Source organism: Callithrix jacchus, chromosome 8, assembly GCF_049354715.1.
Source record: "Callithrix jacchus isolate 240 chromosome 8, calJac240_pri, whole genome shotgun sequence".
NCBI lineage: Eukaryota > Metazoa > Chordata > Mammalia > Primates > Cebidae > Callithrix > Callithrix jacchus.
In genome coordinates, this window is record NC_133509.1 from 96,463,739 (window position 1) to 96,484,321 (window position 20,583).

The 20,583-nt window shown below is 42.2% G+C and overlaps 1 protein-coding gene and 1 long non-coding RNA gene across 3 annotated transcripts in view; one reads left to right on the forward strand and one right to left on the reverse strand.

The window, feature by feature from the left end:
- LOC144577423 (uncharacterized) overlaps positions 1 to 2,557 on the reverse strand; it is a 33,634-nt gene extending 31,077 nt beyond the window's left edge. Inside the window, exon 1 of the long non-coding RNA XR_013521249.1 lies at positions 2,343 to 2,557. This is a non-coding gene — a long non-coding RNA (uncharacterized LOC144577423). The remainder of the gene's footprint in view (positions 1 to 2,342) is intronic.
- A 620-nt stretch (positions 2,558 to 3,177) lies between these two features.
- SNAPC1 (small nuclear RNA activating complex polypeptide 1) overlaps positions 3,178 to 20,583 on the forward strand; it is a 45,358-nt gene continuing 27,952 nt past the window's right edge. The window contains exon 1 of one of the 2 annotated variants that reach the window (XM_009006134.5): positions 3,178 to 3,297. Coding sequence is in view for 1 of the 2 variants with exons in the window: in XM_002753992.7 (XP_002754038.1) it covers positions 16,930 to 17,057 (128 nt within the window). In the remaining variant the exon portion in view is untranslated. Of the gene's footprint in view, positions 3,298 to 16,865; positions 17,058 to 20,583 lie in introns of those variants that run through there. The other variant, XM_002753992.7, reaches the window with a different exon arrangement.

The following is a 20,583-nucleotide window of genomic DNA, read 5'->3' on the forward strand; positions in this document are numbered from 1 at the left end:
ATTTCTGAGCCTATTAAAATGTTAAGACACAAAATGTTAGTATTTTTAGTATGTGAATGGGATGAGCGAAGTCTCAACATTATAGTCACATAATGTTACAAAGGCTAGAGTTTCTCTGAAGATTTCTAATGTATTCCCATTAACAGATGAATAAATTTAGACCTCAAATGAAGAAAAATGTGCATTTTTCTTTAAAAGAAATAGATGGCAGACCAAAAATGTAAGCTTAAGTTTCCTAACTCTAAAGTCTAACTTAGAACAAGTTTGGTTTGTTCTTGTTTTAATGATACTGCATTTAAAAACAAAGTAGCTTTATTCTTTTTCTCCTGTACTTTTATGAAATAGATACATCTCTTTTACACTCACAATCTCATTTAAAAAATCACAGTATAGAAAGATACTTTTGAAAACTGAAAAATCACTATGAATCCTTGCACCTACAGGTACAGAAAATTATTTTTATGAACAAATTGCGTAGGAAGTGCCAAAGCCTTAGGTCTTGTACCCTGAGGTATATATACTGAACAAAAGGAATTGAGCAGCAGATCTCTTAGGTGGCTGTTTTTATCTTCAAATGGAGGACAGTGATTAAAATTAAAATTACATGAAAATTTTGGAACAAGAGTTCACAATACTTGGGGGAGACAGGAACACTTAAACCACAAATACTGTGACCCAAAGTGCTTCAACATTTAGTTACAGATAGTATTATACTAGAAGTGGTATTTTAGAATAAAGTAGTTGCTTAATAATCACAGATCACAAAACAAAAAATTATGCTTATGTAGCAAATTAGCTTCAGTTGGAAACTATTTGTAAATGAGCAAATTATGTAATGACCAGGAGTTCAGAAAAATGACTTGTGAAAGCATTGATTGAGAAGGGAAAGCCGCCATTAAAGGACAGTACAGCTGGAAGGAACCAAGTACTAACCTACTGCTCAGTCACTCAGGAAACAAGCTACTTGGAATGCTTTAAGCTATGGAACGGTAAGAGTAGCTCTTCCCAATTTTATGCACCATCACAGATTTCTTCATAATGGTTTGTCCAAGGTTTATACCCAACCCTAGCAACTATAATTCTATAATAGTTCTCTCCTTAATAATTCCTCTCCCCTCCTTATTTTATGAAATAGCTGTATTTCTTTTATACTCATAACCCAGAAAATGGGAATGTATGTTGTGAGTATAAAAGAGATATAGCTATTTCATAAAAATACAGGAGAAAATGAATAAAGCTATTTAAATTTGTTTAATGCAAAATCATTAAAAACCAAGTTTGTTCAAAGTTTGACTTTAGAATCAGGAGACTTAGCTTACATTTTTGGCCTGCCGTCTATTACTTTTAGAGCTTGGGTAAATTATTCTTCATTTGAGGTCTAAGTGCTATATATAGTTCATTCGTAGCAGTACCACATAGGAGTATATCTATACAGTATATAGCCTTGGAGAAGTGCTCTAAGTTTCAGGGCATTTTAGGTGGCCATTAGTGACCCTAAAGCCCATGGTGCTAACCACCCTGCAGTGCTAGCCAATCCAGTTGAACATACCCTTTTCTCCATTGTTAACTGTTTAAATAGCAAACAGGAGAAACAATGGAAGTATGGAAAACTGAGGGTTCCGTGTCAGTTCAAAGTAATGAGATCACATAACACATTGAGGGAATGTCCTAAGAGGAGTAGCAAGGCATAAACAAATGAATAAAAGTGTTCTCAGTGCTATATAGTGGGTTCTGAATTTGAGCTAGAGATTGAGATACGGAGGCATAACTCAATGAGGTGTAGTGAATGGAAAAGCACAAACTATAAAAGACTGTATCAATGTATGGTATGGTTTTCCCAGAGCTGTTTTGACTTAATGGCATCACAGATATGTTTAAGTTTTTATAACCTCACGATTACCATTCCAAATGTTGATTTCCTTCTAGAAACCTCTACACAGAAAAGATGAACTTAAAATTAGTCGCCTTGTGGAAACTTAATCTAAAAGTTCAAAATTTTCAAACAGCAATACCTAAAACAAGTTGCAGAGTAAAGAATCCTCTTTGTTTCAACATTAAGATTTGGTTAAACCGTTGCAAACGTGTTGCTAGCTGGAACCAACAAAAATGTAAAAGGTTTTTTTTTAAGTCTTCCACTAACCACTTTGCTCATATTTCGTTCTTTTAAATAGAGGTGAGCCTGTCGTCCCAGATCATTTCACAGAGAATTAGTGAAATTCGAGACAAAATAGTCTCCCTGTAGGATAAAAGTTACACTTTACCATAAACCTTCCTATGAACGCCTTCTGGAACTTTGATGTGTTCACACCTTTCATAGGTTTGGACATAATTTTTATTCTTACCTGTAATGGATAGTTTTTCCAAGACGCTGCCCAGACACCCGATCTCTGTGTACTATTGAATTTCCTTTATTCCCTTGTCTTGGCTCCATTCTGGAACGGAGAGGAAAGACAGGTGCCTGAGAACGGCAGCGGTCAGAGCCCCGCGGGGAAAATACCAAGTATGCCGAAGGGACCCGGCACCCCTTACGTTCCTGGTGCGGCTTGCGCTACATGATGAGGCTGCGAAACCCAAGCCAACCCGAGAAACTTCCCGAGCCCCGCCCGGCGCACGGCAGGCCACGCCCCAGTACGTGCTGAGGCGCAGCACCGCAGCCACGGCCCGGGGATCCCGGGATACTGGGCTTCCGCCGCGCGAGGTGGCTGCGTGTGTGCAGTGGGGTGGCTGCTGTCCGCTCCGCGTACGTGTGCGAGAGCATGCGGGAGGCCCTGGCCTCTCCGGGCCTGAGACCGGGCGGGGCCCGGCGCGAGGGGTCAGCCCTGGGCTTTGTCTTCTGGGACTTATCAAAGTCGGAAGCATAGTGCTTCTCAGACTGTTTTTTAGATGGGGGGCGTGGGTGAATGGGACTCGGTATGTTGCTGTAGAGCTGTTTCCTTTGGGGTGAGAAGCTTTTTCTTTGTAGAATAGGAAAATTTGAATTCTAACAGATTGGACCGTCGTTAGCTATGTAATACTTTTTTTTTTTTAATTAGACATCTAATCTAATAAAAAATACAGGACTTCTATGTCTATTTAAACATATTCCTCTTAAGGCGCTCAAAGACTTAGCTTATTTTAAATAAAGCACTTTGAGATATGCCTAGTTAAGGATCTCGAAACTTAAGCTACCCCATGTGGTGCTGTTTTTAGTTGGTGAGGTTTGTTGGGGGGTGTTGGCCTTTTTACTTTTTTCATTATGTTGTTTGCCAACTGTTGAGGATCCTTTGGGAGAAGATAATCTTGTTGGACGGAAGGGAGGTGAGTGTGGAATATGGAAAATGCTTGGAGCCTTAATCTCTGTAATAATTGGTATGTTAAGATTGCATAATGTAAAGTACAAAGCCAGGTACTGTTTAGAATAAATAACTTCGCCTGTGCATATCCACAGCTCACTATATTTTACATTTTATTTTAATTTGTTTCCTTCAGGAAAATTCACTGTGGTTTCCTCAAACAGAATTTTATAGAAAGCAAAGGTACACTTTTAAAAAGCAGTTGAGGTGTTTTAGATACTTTTTACTAGTAAAAACTGATCTGTAGCCTCAGTCATCATACGCGTGTGTGTTTGTGTTTAATTAGGGTGGTGCCCTTTAATGAGAGTGCCATAATTATTCTGCTCTTACAGATGCATAATCATTGTAGATGGACGATTCTCCATAGAGGAGAGCAGGCTGGTGGGGCTGTAATATTAATCGCAAAGGGTATGCCTTTTACAAAGTTGAGAAACGCCATGTATAGCCAGATAAGTAGACTAGGATTCTGTGAAGCCAAATCTAATTTTAAAGATCTTTGAAATATTAACATTGACAAACTATTTTATGTAGAGATCCTTTCTAAATATGACTGGATAATATTATTTGCTCTTTGAAATTGATTTTTAAAAATAGTTCTACATAGAAAATCTTTCATAAGGGTACAGAACAATCTGGGAAGAAGTCATTAGGGAGTCATTATAAGACTCCCTAATCTGCTGGTAGAATATTAAAGCAAAAACCTAAAGAAAATGAGCTACAAATACAGAAAATTAGAAAGGAGCCGGTACAATCTGGGAGGTACTTTGCATCAACCTTTGCCTCTTAAGAGTTTTTCCAGCTGCAAATATTTGTCACTCCTGTGAACTTCCTTATCACTTCCTCTTTAGCTTTCTCACCTCTTTCTTTTTTTTTTTTAACCTTAAGTTTGCATACCTTAATCCCTCGTACTAAACTCGTAGTTTCTTCAGAGCATGGTTCCCATCTGACTCATCTTTGATCAGTCCTAAAACCTTCCACTCTGCATGCGCAAAGACAACTCACACATGATCCAAGGTGGGAGAGGATTTCAGGTGTGACAGAGACGAGAAAAGAACTATGATCAGAGGAACCGAAAACAGAACCATTTTCTAGCTTTTCCAGGGAGATTCATTCAATCAATGAATAGTGTTGAGTAAGTATAAGATATTATTCTAAGACCTCTAGGTAATATAAATATTCTAGAATATAATGCCTGCTATCAAGAGAGCAGTTAATCCCTATTCCGTGAGGTACTTACAAATTAAACTGTACTTGTGCAAATACAGTTGAAGTCTAAATAGAATTTTTATTGGCCCTTTGAGATGTTTTAAGCCACCATTACCTTTCCTTTTCAGGGTTGTCGCCAGCTTAATAATCTCTGTCTCCAGCCCAGGTTGCTCCCCACAGGCCCCCCAAATTTGGCATGTCAAAAAATAACTCCTCATTTGTCCTCCAAATGGCTTCTCCTCTTGCATTTCCTGCTCAATGAATGGACCATTCAGTCTGAAACTAGAACCCTAAAGGTCACTTTTCACTACTCCCTTATCTGCCACATATAGTCTGACACAGACATTTGCTTTCCTTCAATTGTAATTATGGAAACTTGAACATGTACAAAAGTAAAGAGACTGTAATGATGTCCAAAGTGTATTTGCAGTTTGTGTTCTCTGAGAGGTAGACTCTAAGATGGAGATTTCAGGAGATTTATTGAGGAGAGCTTTTCAACATGTTGGAAGAGAAAGAGCAGAAGTAGGCAGAGGGAGAAACAGCTGAGGTGCAGCCCCAACAAAGGCCTTCAGCAGCCACATGGGGAGCTCTGGAACTGCATAGCCCTTGAGACTTGTCCTAAGTTACAGGGAGTGTAGAGGCCTTTACGCCACAAAAAGGCCTAACAGCTGAAGACCATCTTCTGCTTCACTTACAGCAGCCAGGAGAGTAAGTACTTCATCTATGTCACCCACAGTACAAACTTTAACAGGGATCAACTCATGGATGATCTTTTTTTCAGCTGTACCTCTAATACATGTGTAAATACAAGCATACCCATTTCTTTTGGTTTTTGGGTTTTCCGTGGGATTTTTTGAGATAAAGTCTTGCTCTGTCACCCAGGCTACAGTGCTGTGACATGATCTTGGCTCACTGAAGCCTCTCTCTGTCTCCTGGGTTCAAGTGATTCTCCTGCTTCAGTCTCCTGATAAGCTGTACCTCTAATACATGTGTAAATACAAGCATACCCATTTCTTTTGGTTTTTGGGTTTTCCGTGGGGTTTTTTGAGATAAAGTCTTGCTCTGTCACCCAGGCTACAGTGCTGTGACATGATCTTGGCTCACTGAAGCCTCTCTCTGTCTCCTGGGTTCAAGTGATTCTCCTGCTTCAGTCTCCTGATAAGGGACTATGTTAACTTCTCTTCCCAGGTCCACAAGGGGCGTGGTTTCAAAGGCAAGAACTTCTCAGCACATTACCTCCATCCACTTCCCCACCTGGGAGCCTAGAGTTCTTTGTCTAACTTTCCAGCACATGGGAAGTGTAGACAGCCCAGATGAGCTTCCTTCATTTAAAAAGCTTACCAAAAGCCTTGAAATGAGGGACTCTGTTGCAAGCCAGGAAGCTAGTCCAGCATCAGAGTCAAAGATGAATCACTCCAGAGGAAGTCTGGAAAAGTTTCTCTCACTGGATGAAAACTTGAATGGGGCAGGAGTAACTCCAGGGTTAAATCCCCCCTACTCCCTTACCTGTACGGATTTCCCTCTCTGGGATCCCCTCCCACGGCAGCAGGAGCTCTCTGTCTCTCTCTTTTTACCTGTGTGGACTCCATCTCTGGATCCCCTCTCACGACAGCATGGGAGCTCTCTCTCTCTCACCCCCCCCAATTTCTCTTTCTCTCTCTCTGCCTAATCACTTTTCTGCAAAGCTCTTTGGGTCTGATATTTACTTGAACAATATCACCACGCTGCCAGGGTCCTTCTCCCCATTCTTGGGTGAGTGAGGCCCAAGGACCTGGGAAAACCCATCCGATCAGGGAACACTGAACATCATTGGGACACCCCCGCAGCCCCGCTCCTGTTACCCAGTTACACTGAGTAGCTGGGGTTACAGACATGCACCATTGTATTTTTAGTAGAGATGGGGTTTCACTGTGTTGGCCAGGCTGGCCTCAAACTCATGACCTCTGGTGATCCACCTGCTTTGGCCTCCCAAAGTGCTGGGGTTGTGACAGAGTGAGACACCTCCAGCACTTTGGGAGGCCACGCTGGGATTACAGGCATTAGCCACTGTGCCTGACCATTAGTTACTAAATTTTAAATTTATTTTTTTCTGTTAACAGAAGTACTCATATTCCCTGTAAAATATTATAAAGTTACAGAAAGTACAGAATGTACTTGAAGTGAATTATGTAAGAAGTGAAGTCCTCTGTCACTCCACCTCCAAGGACAACTATTGTTTTACATTCATTATACTGTTCCCATTGAGAACATTTTAAATATATAAATAACATAATCATAGTTTTGCTTTAGAAAAATTTGTTTGGCAACAGTGTATTATGGCAGGGATGAGGGACTTATGTGGGGAGATGGAGGTGAAACCCTGTCTCTACAAAAAAATACAAAAATTAGCCAGGCATGGTGCATGCCTGTAGTCTCAGCTACTCAGGAGGCTGAGGCACAAGAATCACTTGAACCCAGGAGGTGGAGGTTGCTGCACTCCAGCTTTGGCCACAAAGCAATACCTTGACTCGAAAAAAAAAAATTTAGTAGCTATTGATTGTCTTCAGATTAAAGTTCAAATGCTTATATATTTGGCATTATGACCAAAACTGTGAGGAGTTGAGATTTATAAATGCAAATATTTATGTCATATGATTTATATTTATAAATAATTTATATATAAATATTGTATATATGATATATTCTCTGGTGTTTCTATCAGTGCTGGTGACGGAATCACCAGAGAACAAATCATTTATTACTCACACAGCATATTAACGCCAGAAACTCACTTCTTAATTCCTCATGGGTTATACAATGAGGACCATATATTCATCTGTATGTGCAAGTAGAGTTTGCACTACAGGAGAGGTACCGCCAAATTATGAGAGTTGGGGCTTATATCTAGCAGCTGAGATATCTGCCCATCCTCTTCTATAGAACATTGCTATGGGATATGATCACACTTTCTCTGGAAAGAGAGAGAAAGAGCAGGTCTTTAACTTTACCACCTTGAAATGTAAATATATGGCTCCAAGTGAGGAAGTCTCTAAATCTCTTCAGAATTTTCTGTCTTTAAGATTAATATCTAGTTATCCTTTACTCAGACTGTTCAGAAGCACAGAAATCCAGGGAGAAAAATCTTCCAACTCAAGGCATTCCAGACTTTGGGATCTCCTGCCTATTTTTCCAAATTCTATCAACTTCTTTCCCTGCATCCTCGGTCCCGGTGATGTAATATTCTAGCATGCCATCTAACATCTTTGTGCTTGCTCTTTCTCTGTGTCTGCAACACCCTTCTTATCTCATCATCTCCGTAATTTCCCACATTTTTCACAACTCATTTCTACTTTAGAAAGCCTATCCTCTCAGGGACTAGATTAAGAGATTCTCCTCTGTGTTCCCATTTTCTATGGTGCTTAACTCTTTAATAGTATTAATCACACTAAAAGTGTACTTACGTACTTGAAGTGAATTGTTCTGTACTAAATGATGAGCAACCTGAAGATAGGCCTTTAAATGCATACCTAGCAGAATGGCAGCATAAAAAGCTCTGTGGCCTCTGTATGAAACAACTATAACTGGTGAAGCACTTTAAAAACAACCATTTCAGGTTTCCTGAAACTGCCCAAAAGTTAAACAGCAAATGAAGAAATGTTTATTCAAGAAAATCTACACATCTTGGTAAGAACACCAGTAGTCTTGTCAGTGATAGTTGAGCTATGACTTGCTGCTTCTACCATCCTGCCCACCTTGAGGAAAGTTCCACTCAGGTGGGTGTGGCCGAGAAGATGGGGCTCCTTCCCCCAGATCCCAGTAGAGAACTAGGAGCATTTTGGTCACAACCATTTAACAAGTTTTTAAGGAACTGCAAACTTTCCCTCATCTTCCTGTCTTCTTCTGAGCCCTTCACACTCCTCCAGCCTCTGCCCATTACTCAGTTCTGTGAAAGGAAAATAAAATTCCGAATCATAAAATCCCTAAACAAGGGAAAAGTCAAGCTGGGAATGATGTCATATTTAGGAATAAAACAGGAAGTTTTATAAAGTTTTTAATAAAACTTCCTGTTTTATTCCTAAATATTTATTCCTAAGTAAGATAGCTACAAAGATAAAAAGCTGTTATTCCTAAGTAAGATAGCTACAAAGATAAAAAGCTGTTATTCCTAAGTAAGATAGCTACAAAGATAAAAAGCTACATACCTCCCTCACCACTTGCCTACAAGTAAATTCCTTGTGGACAAAGGACAGACAGAACTCAGTCATCCCTCTCAGGCTCACCTGGGACAAATGCATATCTAATTGTTTCCTCTGCCTTATTGTTTATGTAAAATGCAGATTCACTAAGCCAGACTAAATTATATATTCAGTGGATGGCTGATCAAGGACTTAAAAAAATGCAACCTTTTGTCTCTTATGTACTTCCAACCTGGAAGCCCCCCTCTTTCAAACTGTCCTGCCTAATTGGACCAAACCAATGTACATCTTACACATATTGATTAATATTCTCATGTCTCCCTAAAATGTACAAAAGCAAGCTGTACCCCATCCACCTCGAGCACATGTCTTCAGGACCTCCTGAGGTTGTGTCACTGGTGCATCCTTAACCTTGGCAAAATGAACTTTCTAAATTGAGATTTCTTCTAGATACCTTTTGGCTTCTAAAAGCCACTTTCACATCTTTATAGGTGTAAGATTTATTGCCAAGGTAAAATGAGGAAACTGAGGCGAGTATAAAAAAAAGTGAGAAGCTAATTTATTCAGCTCCCAAGCGAGTTTCAGTGGTCCAAGTCGGGGCCAGAGAAGTCGTGCCTGGCTGTTCAGGGCTGGGATTTTATGGGGAGTGCAGGCAATTGATTGGTTACTGGGGAACCAAAGAGAAGGCATTTCTATTGGCTGTTGAGGAGCAGGAAGTACATGGAGTTAAAGTAGGAAGTACATAAAACTAGCTGCCATTGGTAGGTGGGCAGGACCTTGGGTACGGGAGCCTGCCAGGGGTATACGGGGCAGGCTGTTGCTGCTGGGCTGGGCAGGGAACAGTGGGGCTTCTTTAAAAAAATTTCTCTGCAGGGTTTTTTAACAGTGGGCTGGAGGTTGGATGCATAATTTAGTGCTGAGTGTGGGCTTGGGCATGGTATGCAGAGGGGGGTGTGGGGAAAGCTATGTGGGGAAGCTAGATAATGAGCTCGGTGATGACACAGTTATCAGGTACGCGGAGAGTGATGAATGTGTCCCTTTGACTCCCGGCAAGGCAACCGGCCTTACAATAGCAATGCCTGAAGCTTGGTACCAATTTTCTGTCTTAGTCCACTGTGTGTTGCTATAAAGAAGTACCTGAGGCTCAGTAATTTGTAAAGAAAAGAGGTTTAATTGGCTCATGGTTCTGTAGCCTGTATAGGAAGCATGGTGTCAGCATCTGCTTGGCCTCGTGAGGCCTCAGGAGCTACTAATTATGGCGGAAGGTCAAGGGGGAGCCAGCACATCTCATGGCAAGATAGGGAGCAAGAGAGAGAAAGACAAGGTCCCAGACTTTTTTAAACAACCAGATCTTGTGTGAACTAACTGAATGACAACTTACCACCAAGGGGATGGTGCTAAGCCATTCATGAGGAATCCACCCCCATGATCCAATCACCTCCCACCAGGCCCTACCTCCAATACTGGGAATCACATTTTATCATGAGATTTGGAGGGGACAAACATCCAAGCCATATCATGTATCTCCCTGGAGGGACAAGCTGCCAGCATTTCTATCTGCTGTAATGTTTGGTTGTAAAGGCTAAATTGCCGATGAGTGTGGCCTGGAGAATGGAAAGACTGTGGATTCCTTTCCTCCTCTCATATTGCATCTACAGGGCAGTGGCTGTATCCCAGGTGCAGCAGACTGAGAGTACTGGAATCCCAGTTGCCCTTATCGCAGCTCACACATAGGGTGCGAGTTCCATGCTGGGACAGGCAAGCTGAGAATAATGAATGGAAACGACTTCTCCCTTGTAAAGCCTTGTTCATAAAGCAGAAGGTGAGAGAAGGTAACTGTTCCTATCCCCAGCTCTGGCTGGAGCAGTGGCTCAGAGGTTTTGCTCAGGGGGAGAAACATCCATAAGAAAAGAAATTTCTGAAACTCTTACCAGAGGAAATTACTTTGCTTGGAAAGGAGTAGGGAAAAAATTGAACCTAAATGTGCTCTTGAAAACATGAATATTTTGGTTGTAAGCAATTAAGAGGAGGCTGGTACCTGCCTAAAAGCAACAAGCTAAGCTGCAGACCACTTGTTTACCAGAGAAAGCTAGGGAAGAGATGGCTAAAAAGAGCTTTCCTGGGATCAGAGCAATCCTCAAGACCGAACTCAAGAACTACCTCTGCAAAGGAGCCTAAATGTAATTGGATTAGACAATGGAGTAACATATTCCCCCAGGGCATTGAAAAAAACAATGGCGCAATCAGCTAGCAAATTTACAGTAGAGTCTAACAGCTGTGTGGATACTAAAAGGTAGACAGCTTAACAGAGAGATGGGGAAAGACAAAGAATAATGGTAAAGCCACTATCATCCCAGCATTATGGTTTTAAGGAAGGCCAAGGCTGCAGTCTGAGGAGCAGTATCAGAAGCTTCACATTGAACTTGGGAAATAGACTTCACTAAAATAGTCAAGTCAGTAAACAAATAAGTAAACAGAATCAATAAGGTCCAGGAGAACGGGAAGCAATCGGTATCCAGAATCATACAATAAATTGTCTTAAGTATCAAATCTTTAACAAAAAAAAATGCATGAGATATGAAAAGAAACAGGAAAATTTGATCCAGACACAGGAAAAAAGGATGCAAGAGAAATTACATAACAGAGAGCCTCGATGGCTGACTTAACAAAGACTTTAAAGCAGTCTTTAAAAATATATCCTAAGAATCAAAACTATGCTTAAAGATGTGAAGGAATGTATGATGACAATGGTTAATCAAATACGGAATACAAATAGCTAGAAATTATTATTTTTTTCTTTTTCTCTTTGTTTTTTTTTTTGAGACAGAGTCTTGCTCTGTCACCAGGCTGGAGCACAGTGGCGCAGTCTCAGCTCACTGCAAATTTCGCCTCCCAGGTTCAAGCAATTCTTCTGCTTAGCTGGGGCTACAGGCGGGTGCCAAACACCCAGCTAATTTTTGTATTTTTAGTAGAGACAGGGTTTCGCCATGTTGACCAGGATGGTCTCGATCTCTTGACCTCGTGATCCACCCGCCTCGGTCTCCCAAAGTGCTGGGATTACAGGCGTAAGCCACTGTGCCCAGCAGAAATTATTTTTAAAAGAGCCAAATAGAAATTCTAGAGCTAAAAATAAAAATAACTGAAATAAAAACATCACTAGGTTCTAGGCCAGGCACCGTGGCTCAAGCCTGTAGTCCCAGCACTTTGGGGGGCCGAGGCGGGTGGATCATGAGGTCAAGAGATCGAGACCATCCTGGTCAACATGGTGAAACTCCGTCTCTACTAAAAATACAAAAAATTAGCTGGGCGTGGAAGCGCGTGCCTGTAATCCCAGCTACTCAGGAGGCTGAGGCAGGAGAATTGCCTGAACCCAGGAGGCGGAGGTTGCAGTGAGTGGAGATCATACCATTGCACTCCAGCCTGGGTAACAAGAGCAAAACTCCGTCTCAAAAAAAAATCACTAGTACTGTGTAGCAAGTACTTACAGGGTGCTGATGGTATATTCGTGAACAGACACACACACATTCTCCAGGTTTATCTTTAACAGCATACGAGGTCTTAGCCAGAAAAATGGAGAGGGAAAGAAATAAAAGGGATAAGGATTGGAAAGGAAAAAGCAAACTATCATTACTATTGTCATTCACAGCTGCTGATCCCATTGATAAAGAAAGCCTAAAAGAATCTATAGAAAAATTATTTATTTATTTATTTATTGAGACGGAGTTTCGCTCTTGTTACCCAGGCTAGAGTGCAATGGCACAATCTCGGCTCACTGCAACCTCCTCCTCCTGGGTTCAGGCAATTCTCCTGCCTCAGCCTCCTGAGTAGCTGGGATTACAGGCACGCACCACCGTGCCCAGCTACTTTTTTGTATTTTTAGTAGAGACGGGGTTTCACCATGTTGACCAGGATGGTCTTGATCTCTTTTTTTTTTTTTGAGACGGAGTTTCACTGTTGTTACCCAGACTGGAGTGCAATGGCACGATCTCGGCTCTCTGCAACCTCTGCCTTCTGGGTTCAAGCAATTCTCCTGCCTCACCCTCCTGAGTAGCTGGGATTACAGGCGCGCTCCACCATGCCCAGCTGATTTTTGTATTTTTAGTAGAGACAGGGTTTCTCCTTGTTGACCAGGGTGGTCTCGATCTCTTGACCTCGTGATCCACCCGCCTCAGCCTCCCAAAGTGCTGGGATTACAGGCTTGAGCCACGCCTGGCCTACAGAAAAATTATTATGAAAGCGTTTAACAAAGGGACTGTATACTAGATAAATTGTGTGTGTGTGTGTGTGTGTGTGTGTGTGTGTGTGTGTATAATTCAACTGCATTTTTATATATTGGAATCAAGGAGTTAGAAAATGTAAGGCAGTCAAAGATACTGAATACAATAGCCACACAAAAACATAAGGCATGTAAGAAAAATCTAACAAAAGACAAAAAGTTCAGGAAGAAAAATTATAAAACTTGAGTCAGGATGCTACAGGTAACTTAAAGAAATGTTTATGGATAGGAATAATACAATAAAGATGTTATTCCAGCTGGGTGTGGTGGCTCACACCTGTGATCCCACCACTTTGGGAGGCAGAGGTGGGTGGATCACTTGAGGTCAGGAGTTCAAGACCAGCCTGACCAACATGGTGAAACCCCATCTCTACTAAAAATACAAAATGAGGGCATGGTGTTGCAGGCCTGTAATCCCAGCTACTTGGTAAGCTGAGGCAGGAGAATCACTTGAACCTGGGAGGCAGAGGTTTCAGTGAGCCGAGATTGTGCCATTGCACTCCAACCTGGGCAACAAGAGTGAAACTCCATCTCAAAAGAAAAGAAAAGAAAAATGGACAAAATATATAAACAAGAATTTCACAGTAATGGAAATTTGAATAGAAAATTAGAATTTGAAAAGATGCACAACCACATTAGTAATCAGAGAAATGTGTATTAAGACCACAATTAGAAGCCAAATTTGTTAGATGATATATTTTTTTTTTTTTTTGAGACATGGTCTCACTCTGTCACCCAGGCTGGAATGCAGTGGTGTGATCTTGGCTCACTGCACCCTCCGCCTCCTGGGTTCAAGTGATACTCATACCTCAGCCTCCCAAGTAGCTAGGACTACAGGTGCATACTATCATGCCTGACTAATTTTTGTGTTTTTGATAGAAACAGGGTTTTGTCAAGTTGACCAGGCTATTCTTGAATTCCTGACCTCAGGGGATCTGGCCGCCTTGGCCTTTCAAAGTGCTAGGATTACAGCCATAAGCCACCACGCCTGGCCAAGTCAAGCTATTTTAAAATACAATTTGGAATTATAAATTTGAACACTTGCACCTCTTATTATTCAATGATGATAATGGTAGATATATATTCTAATCCCAGATATATATTCTAGATTCCTGCAATGTTTAAGAATTCCCATATTTACTAAACAAAAATATAATATGCCCAGTTAAATTATATTTTAGAGAAAAAATGCATAATTTTTTAGTTGATCTGAAAGTCAAATTTAATTTGGCCTCATATTTTATCTGATAACCCTACAAAGTTGACATATACAAGTAAAGTAGCACTGTTCATAACAGCAAAATCTGGAATTCACTTACATTTCCATTGAGGAAATAATAGATAATCTGTATATTTGCAAAATGGAATATTAGATAGCAGTGAAAGAAATGAACTACAGTTATGAGTAATAATATAAGTGGGCCGGACACAGTGACTCACACCTATGATCCTAGAATTTTGGGAGGCTGAGGCAGGTGGATTACCAGGTCAGGAGATCAAGACCATTCTGGCCAACATGGTGAAACCCTGTCTCTACCAAAAATACAAAAAATTAGCTGGGCATGGTGGCAGCGCCTGTAGTCCCAGCTACTTGGGAGGCTGAGGCAGGAGAATTGCTTGAACCCGGGAGGTGGAGGTTGCAGTGAGCCGAGATCATGCCACTACACTCAAGCCTGGCAACAGAGTGAGATTCTGTCTCAAATAATAGTAATAATATGAGTGCATCTTGGAAACAAGTTTTAAAAGCAATGCAAAGAATACATATTACAAATCGCAATACCATTTTCATAAAACTCAAAACCACAACTAAAAAATATATTGTTTAAACATACATACATATGTGATAAGATATATACATAAGAATGAGAAACAAAACGAAAGGAAGTTATTTATTTTTTCAGATTCAGTCTCACTCTGTAGCCCAGGATGGAGTACAGTGGACTGATCTCAGCTCACTACAACCTCTGCCTCCTGCAACCACTGCCTCCCACAACCACAGCCTCCCAAGCTCAGGTGATCCTCCCACCTCTGCCTCCGGAGTAGCTAAGACTACAGGTGTGCACCACTATAGCCTGGCTAATTTTTTTGTATTTTTTGTAGAGATGGGGTTTCACCATGTTGCCCAGGCTGGTTTCCAGTTCTTGGGCTCAAGATTCTCCTGCCTTGTTCTCCCAAGTGTTGGGATTACAGGTGTGAACCACCACGCCCAGCCAGTAATTGTGATTAAAGTAGAGTACAGGCAAAGGAATGGGTTAGAGGAGGAAATCACAGATTGATGTGAAGGTGTTGGTAATGTTCTGGTTCCTATACAGCTGAAAGATGCACAGTTGTTTAACAGCTATACTTTTTATCTCACACATAACATAAATTTTTCTGTGACATAACATAATTACGTTTAAAACAGGTCAAGAGGCCTGGGTGCAGTAGCTCAAGTCTGTAACCCCAGCACTTTGCGAGGCAGAGGTGGGTGGATCACCTGAAGTCAGGACCCTGTCTCTACCAAAAATAAAAAAATAAAAATAAATTAAAAACAAATCCAGGTATAGTGGTGCATGACTTTAAAAAAAAAAATTATCCGGGTGTAGTGGTGCATGCCTGTAATCCCAGTTACTTGGGAGGATGAGGCAGGAGAATCTCTTGAACCCAGGAGGCAGAGGTTACAGTGAACCGAAATCACACCATTACTCTCCATCTCAAAAAGAAAAAGAGAACACACACACCCCAGAAAACAAAAAACAGGTCAAGGATCAGGAAAGTAAAGTGGTTTGTACTCCATTTACAGACAGAAAGTCCAGTGTTTTTCTGTTATATCAGGATACCTCTCCTAAAGAATGGCATGCCTTTCTTTTCTTTATTTATCTAATGTTTTGAAACGGAGTTTCACTTTGTTTCCCAAGCTGGAGTGCAATGGCGCGATCTGGGCTCACCGAAACTTCTGCCTCCCAGGTTCAAGCGATTCTCCTGCCTCAGCTTCCAGAGTAGCTGGGACTAGGGGCATGTGCCACCACGCCTGGCTTATTTTGTATTTTTAGCAGAGATGGGGTTTCTCCATGTTGGTCAGGCTCCCAACCTCTCGAACTCCCGACCTCGGGGGATCCACCCGCCTTGGCCTTCCAAAGTGCTGACATTATAGGCCGAGCCACCGCGCCCGGCAGCATGCCATTCAATCAGAGAAACTGTCTAAAGTTCAAAATGCCACTCCATAGCTAGCTCCTAGGGGAAGGAAGCTAGGTGGTAGAGTGTACACAAAAAGCTAATTCATCTAAATAATAACAAGTAGGTATTTTCTGTAGCACAGAGGTGAATACGTGGGGGGCAGGGGAGGGCAGTTTACGAAAAGGTATGAAATACAGCTCTTCTTCCCAAGAGTGGTTGTAGAATATCAGGGCTACAAAGAGTGGACCACACATGAAGCACCGTATTATGTGGGTGAACTATTAGGGTTCTTGATGACCAGAAGGAGAATGAGTGCAGTTTATTTCCTAGCAAGCCTTCTTTAGCTTCTCTTCCCACGTGTGAATGGGTTGGGGTTGGGACTGTTCTTTCCTAGCTCAAAAGTTCACTTATGTCACACGAGAGTCACTTTAAAAGAGAGTGCTATTAAGAGTAAAGTCAAGTTACATAAACTAACGGAAAATGAACCTAAAACCGCTGGTGAGGAAACACAACACTTGAGACGTAAACCTTTTCAATAGAAAGGCGGATCTTAGCACTCTGGGTAAAAGCTATCTCAGCCAGTAAAACAGCAGAACTCTTTCACCTACGCGAAGCAAGCACCACGACCCGTAGCAAGAGCCCGGATAAAGGCGGAGCTAAGCGTGCCGGATAATGCGTCATGCAGCGTGTGTACGTCACGTCGTAGGGGGCGGGCCGTCCGTGCTTGGTTTCCTGGGCTACCGCTGCCGGCTGGTCCATTAAAGGTTTGCGGACTTCTGGAGCAATGGGGACTCCTCCCGGCCTGCAAACCGACTGTGAGGCGTTACTCAGCCGCTTCCAGAAGACGGACAGTGTACGCTTCGAGGACTTCACGGAGCTCTGGAGAAACATGAAGTTCGGGACTATCTTCTGGTCAGTGTTTCTTGTCTACAACTCGCCTCTCTCTGCCCACAGATGGTGTAGAAAGTTGCCTCCCTCCCGGCAATATTGCACTTGGGAAGGGCTGAGAAGAGCTGCAGTCTCCGAAGGTTGCCTCTATCACTCCTGGACCTTGCCCTGTGCACAGGCCACGCTCTTTCTCCGCTCTATTTCACTGGGCCCTGATGGCTGTTGCGGCCTCCTCCCAAATATGCGTCTCTACCTGGCCTCCCTTCTAAACTCCTCTCTCCGTCTCCACTGCCTCCACCCTCACCCAGGCCACTATCATTTGCGCTTCTTCAGCCTTGTTCTAGGGCCTCACGTTTAAAAACAAAACACACAAGCAAAGACAAAACCCTTCAAGATTGAATTATTTCCTATAACAACCAAAATTGTCTTTTTTTTGAGATGGAGTCTCGCTATGTCGCCTAGGCTGGAGTGCGGTGGCGCGGTCTTGGCTCACTGAAACCTCCGCCTCCCAGGTTCAAGCGATTCTCCTGTCTCAGCCTCCCGAGTAGCTGGGACTACATGGCGCATGCCACCAGGCCTGGCTAATTTTTTGTCTTTTTAACGGAGATGGAGTTTCACCCTGTTGACCAGGCTGGCCTCGAACTCTTGATCTCGTGATCCTCGGCCTCCCGAAGCGGTGGGATTACAGGCGTGAGCCATCGCACCCGGCCCAAAGTTATCTTTCAAAAGTGCAAATTTGATCATGTTACTCCCCTGCTTATTACTCTCTAGTAGGTGCCCTTTGCCTTTGGGATAACACTAGAATTCTCTGACTTGCCACGGCCATTCCTCAATGGCCTTGGCTTATCTCTCCCGCTTCACCTGCCAGTCCCCTCCCCCCCCCCCCCCCGCAGGCTTTTCCTAAGCCTGGAGCTTTCCCCCTCAACTCTCTTGTTTTATCCACCTTACTCTTCACTCAGGATTTTCTCAGGGAAGTCTTTTTTGCCCTTCTAGACTAAGTACGCTGTTCGAGTATTTTTCCCATCATGTTTTTGTTTTATCTCACCACTTGCCACATTTTGTTGTGATAGCATAGTTGAAAAGGCAGTGTGGGAATGTTGTTAAGGGGATAGGTTATGGAACCCGGTTGGCTGCATTTGATTGCAGGGTCCACTGTGACTTGGGGCAAGTTACTTGAGTTTCCTTACTTGTAAAATAGAAAAAATGATAAAACGTCATAGTAGGTGTGAAGATTAAATGCGCTGATGTATCAGAAGTGCATTCTAGCCCAGCGCGGTGGCTCACGCCTATAATCCCAGCACTTTGGGAGGCCGAGGCAGGTGGATCACGAGGTCAAGAGATCGCGACCATCCTGGTCAACAAAGTGAAACCCCATCTCTACTAAAAATACAAAAATTAGCTGGGCATGGTGGTACACACCTGTAGTCCCAGCTACTTGGGAGTCTGAGGCAGGAGAATTGCTTGAACCCAGAAGGCAGAGGTTGCAGTGAGCCGAGATCGTGCCATTGCACTCGGCCAGGCTGGTCAAATGTTTATTATTATTACCATTTTAAAGTTTTCCTTTGACTAGACTGACCTATGTGAGGATAGTGACTCGATGAAGCTGTTTATTTTAGCATAGTACATATAATATTGGAAAGGCTAAATAACTGATTTTCTGAATGTGTTAAACCTTATGATTAAAACTATGTTTTTCTGAACAAAATGTAAAAATTCATTTTCTCTCTGCCAGTGTAAACAAATTACCTTTGTAGTTTTTGAATTGCAAGGAATAGAGGATGAAGAGCTGTTCACGTAGTTAATGAAAGGAGAGGGACTAATTTTTTTTAAATGGCTACTAAATGCAATGTATGTATAGCTTTATTTATTGCATAAGATGGTTGTATAAAGCAGGTATAATTATCCTTGTTTTATAGATGAGGAAATTAAGGCTTAAAGGGGTTAAGTAATTTCTCCACCCTTAGAAAGATAGTGGATGGTAGAGCAGATGTTGAAAACTGTGTATCTACCTGTTTATAAAATCCTATTATTTCACTGTACCACATCATGGGGGAAAAATGCATTTAAGGAAAACTTTGCTAAAAATGCAACATTTACATTTTCCAGTAGGGCAAAGCTAAAATGAAAAAAAGCAGGAATCACTAAAGGAGTGGTGGATTTTCTGAGAAATTACGTTGGTTACCATTACTAGAGTAGGTATTTTGTATTCTTTTCATATATTCATTATTATTATTATTATTATTATTATTTGAGATGGAGTTTCACTCTTGTTGCCCAGGCTGGAGTGTAATGGTGCGATCTCAGCTCACCACAACCTCTGCCTCCCGGGTTCAAGTGATTCTTCTGCCTCAGCTCCCTGAGTAGCTGGGATTATAGGCATGTGCCACCATGCCTGGCTACTTTTGAATTTTTTTTTTTGTAGAGATGGGGTTTCTCCATGTTGTTCAGGCTGGTCTTGAACTCCCAACCTCAGGTTATTTGCTCTCCTCAGCCTCCCAAAATGCTGGGAGTACAGGCATGAGCCATAGTGCCCGGCTGTATATTTATTATTTGAAAAGCCAAAGTATCCTTCCACTGCCTGCTTTCCCCCACCCTAACATTGTAATCAGATATAATAGAGCCCCAGTTTATGGCTGCAGCGCTCATGTCTTTATTGTTTGTTGCTGTTTTTGAAGTAAAACTTGTATATATTATTATTTGTTTAGTATATCAGTCACTTGCATCAATACTTTGAGACATTTGTTTTAGCTGAGGTCTTATTTAAAATCAGACATTTTTAGGCTGAGCGCGGTGGCTCATGCCTATAATCCCTGCACTTTGGGAGGCCGAGGCGGGTGGATCACTAGGTCAAGAGATTGAGACCATCCTGGTCAACATGGTGAAACCCCGTCTCTACTGAAAATACAAAACTTAGCTGGGCATGGTGGCGCAGCCTGTAATCCCAGCTACTCGGGAGGCTGAGGTAGGAGAATTGCTTGAATCCAGGAGGCAGGGGTTGTGGTGAGCCGAGATCGCGCCATCTAACAACAACAACAAAAAAATCAGACTTTTTTTAATCCACTAATTTCAGGCCTTACGTAGAAATCTATAATATGCACAAATGTGCCTTCATTGTTTTATCCAAAGTGGTAAGAAGGCTGTTACATTGACTTTTTTTAAGGCCTTGGTTTGTTTGTTTTGAGACGGAGTTTCGCTCTTGTTACCCAGGCTTGAGTGCAATGGCGCAATCTCAGCTCACCGCAACCTCCACCTCCTGGGTTCAGGCAATTCTGCCTCAGCCTCCTGAGTAGCTGGAATTACACGCATGCGCTACCATGCCCAGCTAATTTTTTGTATTTTTAGTAGAGACGGGGTTTCACCATGTTGACCAGGATGGTCTCGATATCTTGACCTCGTGATCCACCCGCCTCAGCCTCCCAAAGTGCTGGGATTACAGGCTTGAGCCACCGCGCCTGGCCTGGTTTTTTTTTTTTTGGTTTTTTTTTTTTTTGAGAGAGAGTCTCACTTTGTCGCCTAGACTGGAGTGCAGTTGCACAATCTCAGCTCCCTG